The 6876-nt window shown below is 43.8% G+C and overlaps 1 protein-coding gene across 4 annotated transcripts in view; it reads right to left on the reverse strand.

The window, feature by feature from the left end:
- DIXDC1 (DIX domain containing 1) overlaps nucleotides 1-6876 on the reverse strand; it is a 71011-nt gene that overhangs the window by 24567 nt on the left and 39568 nt on the right. For all 4 annotated transcript variants that reach the window (XM_006761520.2, XM_006761518.2, XM_006761524.2 and 1 more), the window contains 4 exons: nucleotides 6279-6391; nucleotides 4766-4914; nucleotides 1722-1811; nucleotides 232-285 (listed from right to left, as the gene is read on the reverse strand). In XM_006761520.2, coding sequence (XP_006761583.1) covers nucleotides 232-285; nucleotides 1722-1811; nucleotides 4766-4914; nucleotides 6279-6391 — 406 coding nt within the window. The remainder of the gene's footprint in view (nucleotides 1-231; nucleotides 286-1721; nucleotides 1812-4765; nucleotides 4915-6278; nucleotides 6392-6876) is intronic.

The raw sequence follows: 6876 nt of genomic DNA on the forward strand, positions 1-6876 counted from the left end.
TGGGGGAAAAAAGAGGAACAAATGTAATAATCTGAACAATAAAGATTTAAATTAAAAAAAAAAAAAGATGTTACCTTTTGCCATATATAGAACACATCTCTCTTTCAATCAAAGGCATAATACAGACATAGGTACAGCTAGAGTCATGAGTCTGCATCCCTTACCCCCTCCCTATTACTGTCCTGAAGTTTGAATTTTTTTCAAAGGGTAAATGTACATGTCCTGACATACCTTTAGGTCCTGATTCTCCTCCACACTCTGATCCAGGCGACTTTGGATTATAATCTGAATATAAGGCAAAAAGAGATGGTTAAGTACCTATGCTGTGAAATTTAGAGGCCATTCATTCAATAGATATCTATTGAACACTCACTACCGTGGATACAAAGGATAGAAAACAGTGCCTGCTCTCTAGTGGACGCATATGCCCAGGGAGATGGAAGCAGATGAATATGGACAAAGTTTATAGTAGAGTAACTAAGTATGTGTTGGATGCAGGAGGTTGGGCAAAGGCAAAGAGAAATAGCAAGGGATGAAGTTGGAGAGAAAAATAGGGGCCGGATCATGAAAGGCCAGAGAGGGCAATGGGGAATCAATGAAATATTTTAGGCAAAGAGATGACAAAATGAGGTTTCCCTTAAAGGTAAATCATTCTTGCTGTTTTATAGAAAATGAATCCGGAAGAATAGGAGAGGAATTAGGAAAGCTAGTTAGAAGGTCGCTAGAATATTGGATAAAGGCCTAAATTAAAGTAGTGGCTGTGAGAATGGAGAAAACTAAGATATTTAAAAAGTCAACTGAAAAAATTTAGTGACTGATTGGTTATAGAGGGAAGGGTCAGAAAAGATTGAAAAAATGATATTTAGATTTTTGTTTAGGGTATTTGGCTAGATCAGGGGTGGGCAAACTTTTTGACTCGAGGGCCACAATGGGTTCTTAAACTGGACTGGAGGGCCGGAACAAAAGCATGGAGTGTTTGTGTGAACTAATATAAATTCAAAGTAAACATCATTACATAAAAGGGTACCGTCTTTTTTTTTTTTTTTTTTTAGTTTTATTCATTTCAAACGGGCCGGATCCGGCCCGCGGGCCGTAGTTTGCCCACGGCTGGGCTAGATGGCCAGTAAAAACACAATCCAAAAGGACAAGTAGTTTTGGTGGTGGTGAGAGAAGGGAGAGAAAAGCTGTTTAATTTAGGATTCATTGAAATGGAGATGCTGATGGAATACACAAGTGGAGGTAATAACAGGCAATTGCATGTTGCATATATAAATCTAGAAGTCCACAGAAACTGTGCTAGAAATAAATATTTGAGGTGACATCTGAGTCAGGTGGGAGGTGAATGAAGCCATGGGGGCACCTATTACCCAGGGGAAAGCATGAGAAGGAGGGGGCCCTAGGAGCAAGCATTTAAGGCTCAGGCAGGAAAGGCCCCTTAATGTAATGCCCGAGGGTAGGGTCCTGGGACTGTTCTGGCATTAGCATATCTCCAGCACCTTGCAACAGCAACTAGCACAGTCAGCGCTCAATAAATATTTGCTGATTGAATGAATGAAAGGAAGAAAAAAAGAAGGGAAAGTACTCTAAAATAGAGGAGAAAAACCAGGAGAGTTGGAGTTAGGGAAGAGAGCATTTCAAGCAGGTGCAGACAACGGGGTCAAATGCTAAAAACAAGTACATGAACCAGATCATTTGATTTTGTCACAAAAGATGGGGCTCACCAGTTGCTCCTCGGGATTGACTCCTGGTTCACAGAGGGCCAAGGGCCTGTCCTGCTCATCTTCGGGCAAGGACCCACTGAGCAGCAAGGCCTGGGAAACCACAGACACAGAAAGAAATGTAACTCCATCAGAGAACTGAGTCGGGGGTTGGTGGGCTCATCCCTCATTGAAATTGCTCTGGGCTTCCTCCAGAAATTTCCTTGGTAATTTGTGACCCTGGTCCTCCAACTGCTCATCGTGGGTCTATCTGGAGTTCCTCTGCTCCAAGGCTCTTTGGCTCCAGAAAACAATCTAAAATAAACATTCCTTTTGGAAGCAGCATTTCAAAACCAGAGCCCCTCAAACTGAATTTTGCCAGCTGGGAAGTGAACTAAAAGCAGTGTAGAATTTTCTAGCATATAAAAGCTTATTATAATAAATTAGAATTTATAGCACTGCCTTGGGTTTGTTAGAATAATTCTGCATTTTTACTCCCCAAGGCAACCTGATAGAACAAGAAGGAAAATATACTTGCAGAGAAATATGGGCACTCGTTTCCACTCCCCACACCAGGCTTTGTTTTCATCAGAATATGGGGGGGGCGGCGGGGAGCAGATTTACCCTAAAGCTAAGGAACTCAAACTCAAGGGCCCCTCACTTGTTTTGCCCTCCCAAGTTCCTAAATCTAATATTGGACCCGTAATCTGTAATCTTAATCTTTTAAAAAATGTATATTTTTATTGATTTCAGAGAGGAAGGGAGAGGGAGAGACAGAAACATCAATGAGAAAGAATCATCGATAGCTGCCTCCTGCATGGGAATTGAGCCCCCCACTAGGGATTGAGCCTGCAACCTGGGAGTCCTCAACCTGAGCATGTGCCCTAACCAGGAATCGAACCATGGTCGACATTCAACCACTGAGCCACACCGGCCAGGCTGTAATCTTAAAGATGGCCTCCCAAACTGTGTACTTTTGGATTCACAAAACTTGGATCTACCCCTGCAGGCAGGTATTACAAGACCTACCAGCTGAATGAAAGATTTAAAAATGTGTCCTCGTCTTATATCACCAGCTTTCTTAACCCAGTCAAGAGAAGAGTTAGAGAGATGAAATCCTGTTTCAATAAATAGTATAATACAAATTAACCACAAATGTTGGTATATATGAATCCAACCATTGGTTGGTCTACCAAGCACTAATTAATACTAAAAGTTTAGTAAATCAAATTAATTTGGTTATCCCATGGGGTTGTGGCAAGAGGTAAGAAGCCACAGAGCTGCAGGTAGCTCAGGGAGAGCCATGTCACAGAAACACTGACCCTAATGGCAAAGTGCTAGATGGGCTCTAACGAGAGCCTACGAATAAGTCAGAAACCGGGTGTGGCTTAGCACGCAACTTGTTCATCCCTGAAGGAGTTAAAACGCCAGTTGGTGCTGTGAGGCCCATTGTATTCCATAGGGAACTGAATTCTCATTGTGGTCATGTGGCTGTGATTAAACGCCTCTGTTTGCAGAGAATATTAGGATGCTGACTTTCTGCCTATCGATTCTCTTCTTTTTCTGTGTAATCCGCCATCGGGTTTCTTCCAGACTGAAAAATGCAAACCAAACTGATGGGTATCTATGTTCATATAATCACATTATCCTGGGGAAACTTGGTTGGGTGTAACCCCAAAGTTTTTCATGCTTTAATAGTTGCAATTAAAGGACAGCACGCACGCGTGCGCGCGCGCGCACGCACACACACACACACACACACACACACAACACACTAATTAAACCATTCCTTAATGGAGTGGCAGAAAATGTTTATCTAAAAGGCAGACATTTAAAATATACAAAGAGCCCAGCCTGTGTAGCTCAGTGGTTCAGCATCGACCTATGAACCAGGAGGTCATGGTTTGATTCCCAGTCAGGGCATATGCCGGGGTTGCCAGCTCAATCCCCATTGTGGGGTGTGCAGGAGGCAGCTGATCAATGATTCTCTCTCATATTGATATTTCTATCTCTCTCTCCCTCTTCCTTCCACTCTGAAATCAATAAAAATATATTTTTTAAAAAATTAAAACATACAAAGAAAATGGGTGGGAAATCAACAACTCTCCAGGGAGGAATATTTAGGCAGTAAACATTCCTCCAACCCTTCTCCGTTCCTGGGGCATACATTATGCAAATATTTTACCACAGCACCAGTCTCCCTTTTTTTAAGGAACTCTTTGTGTCCTCACCCTGTTGCTGGTTGGCTGGCAGCACCGCCTCCACCGCCAGCCGGCTGCCAGAACCACTCACATAATGTGGGCTTTGTTTATGTCTCCATAAATATTTGACAATTCAAGCGCAGTGCAGTTCCCAGCACAAACAGAAAGGAATATTCCTAGACAATTTCAGGGTCATCAGCACACGACAAGGGCTCCCCCAAATGGAGACAGATGCACAAAGACAGAGGGCTGGGGGGTCATTTCAGGGTAGAAACCAAGTCAAGTGGGTCAGCCGGCCTCTGGGAGATTTCCTGAGCTGGCACTGAAGGTATAGGAAAGACTGAAGGGCTTTGTTGCTCAAAGAAAACCTCTTCTACCTGAGGACGAAGCCTTGGCATTCACTCGCAAACGCATTAGGAGCGAGCGGAATCCTTTAGCTGGATTCAGACAGAGACCTTGGTATTACGGGCTCCCGCAGCCTTCCTGAAACAGTCCTAGGAGGCAATCCCTGACTCTCCAGAGTGCCATTATTTGGGGAAAGCTGCAACTGCATGGCTGTAGCTGCAGCTCGGGCAGGAACCCACCTGTGAGCTGAGAGCCAGAACAAGGGTTTGGTAGGGCTTGATGGCTCCCAGGCTCGTAGAACTCCTGACAATTGTGTTGTAAACAGGAGCCCATCTGGTCCATGTAAGAGTTTTACTCACAGAGAAGGAATTGTCTGCCCTGAGTCACACTCCCTCTGTCTAAACTCCCCATTCAACTCTGACCTCACACAAAACTGAGTCAGTTTATTTTCAACTGACACCAGTGATTTAAGAATAATAATCAGTTGGTGCGCGGAAGACAAACGACAAGGGAAGGAGCTACCTGTAATCCTGATATCATTTTCTTGGCTTCCTCCATTTCTTTTTCTAAATGTTCTTGTTGTTCCAACAGCTGTTCTTCCCATGAGGTCTCCAGACAGGTGGTGGGGCTACCTGGTCGCCAGTCTCGGGATAATGGAGAGTCTGTCTCCTCTACAACACGAAAGGAGGGAGCACAGTCCATGTTGAAGAAAACTGAGTTTCCGGCAGGAAGCATTCACGGTCCTCGCATTCACAGGTTCAGGTCACTGCCTCCTGAACCTGTCCTCGCTCACAGCCTGGACTCGCCACCAGGTGGGGTTGTGAGACATAAAGAATTGGCTATTAACTCGGACCCCGGGCTCCAGGGAGCAACACTTACTCTGTTGGGGAAACACATTCTCTTCAGAACGTTTAGGAAGCAGTAAGACCCCTCTTTGGGAGTCTTGGTATGGGACATACAGATTTTACTATTAATTCTCTAGAACTGGCTCTCCCGGAGCTTGGTTCTGCCAGGTACAAGGAGGGGAGCTGTCAGAAACCATGAAAACAAAAGTCCTGATTGTTGCTCTGGAGACTCAGAGACCATTCTGTCATGTAACGGTATCTCACACAGGAAACGAACCAGTAAAGCATATTTGCACAAATTGTTTAATTTCTCTCTCTGGTTTTGTTTTATTTTCCTGCCTTTACAAGCTCTTCTAATTTCATTCATAAAAATGAGTATAGTAAGTCGAATCCCTCTGGGTTTCTGTGAAGATTAAATGAGGTAATTTATGCCCAGGGCCATGTGGTGTGGAGCCCAGAGCAAGCACTCAATCAATGCTCTCCCTCTCCCTCCTCAGGGTCCCAGGAGTGTCTGACTCAGTAACATGCTCAGTCGTATTCTTTGATACTAATGCCAGGTTTAGAGAGGGAATAGAATAAGAAATCAATTCCAGTTTTTCTTCTGAGGGCGTCGGTTGCATTGTGTCCCCTAATAGGCAAATAAAACTCTATCTAACTCACGTGTTTTGCTTCTTCCTGTTTTCCTCTGTGTTTATGTGAGTAAACAGAGAGCAACTGAAACAGAGGAAGGAGAAGCCTAAACAAAGGGAACTCTTCGTGGTCCTTTCTGTAGCCCTCATACCAAACCTGATTTAGACCTGCTCTCAACTGTACGTTCTCACAGACACGTCAGCAACCCCTCTATATTCCTAGCCCTAATTTAAGTTAGAGAAGGACTGAAATTATTTGAATAACACAGAAATCATAAAATCTATTTACGTGAATAAGGCTTCCGACTGTTCCAAAGTCATTTCCTAATTCATAGGGAGGGGGCTGAGGAACAGCCTGCCTATACTGCTGCAAGATTTTGGACAGCTAGGACATCGGAAGTGACATTCTCTAAGAGGGTAACTATGTCCGTTGGCTCTAAAACATTAGAGCCCTGCAGAGCTGAGCCTGCAGACACAGACTATGGAGAGGCACAAGGATCCCCAAACTCTTCAAGCTGAGAGTTATTCCTTGAGTCAACCCAGACACCCAAGACATAGTACCTGTCCTGTTCTCTATTCCTTCAGAGGGAATAATCACAAACTCTGCCTTCTCCTCCGACTGGGTGATAATGGATTCGCTCTTTGCACTGTGGATAGGACTGGGTGAAGTCAGGCTGTGATAAAAGGAAGAGAAACAATTATTATGAACAGTTGTTTAGAAGCCAACTTTCATTAATTAATCCCAGAGACATGTTTTTTTTTTTAATTTTGTTTTTCATACACACACACACACACACACACACACTGCGTGGCCAGATTATTATGACCACCTGACGTTTGTAGTCAAATGAGCTATAATTTTGCACTGAAGTTGCTAGAGGGCCAGATCATTATAAATAGGGAAGCAGGTTGTTTACCACGACAGCAGAAGTGATGTTTTTTTTGATGTTTGAAGATATGGGTAAACAACGCAATTTAACAGCCTTTGAACGTGGGATATACTTGAACGTGAGTGGCCAGATTATTATGACCACCCCATCAGTACTTAGCTGGGCCACCTTTTGCCTTCAGTACTGCAGCGATTCGTCTTGGCATTGACTCCACGAGATGTTGAAAGGTGATGCGAGGAATCTGACACCTGCCTGATGAATAGCAATGT

The sequence above is a fragment of the Myotis davidii genome, unplaced genomic scaffold, assembly GCF_000327345.1.
Source record: "Myotis davidii unplaced genomic scaffold, ASM32734v1 scaffold97, whole genome shotgun sequence".
Classification (NCBI taxonomy): domain Eukaryota; kingdom Metazoa; phylum Chordata; class Mammalia; order Chiroptera; family Vespertilionidae; genus Myotis; species Myotis davidii.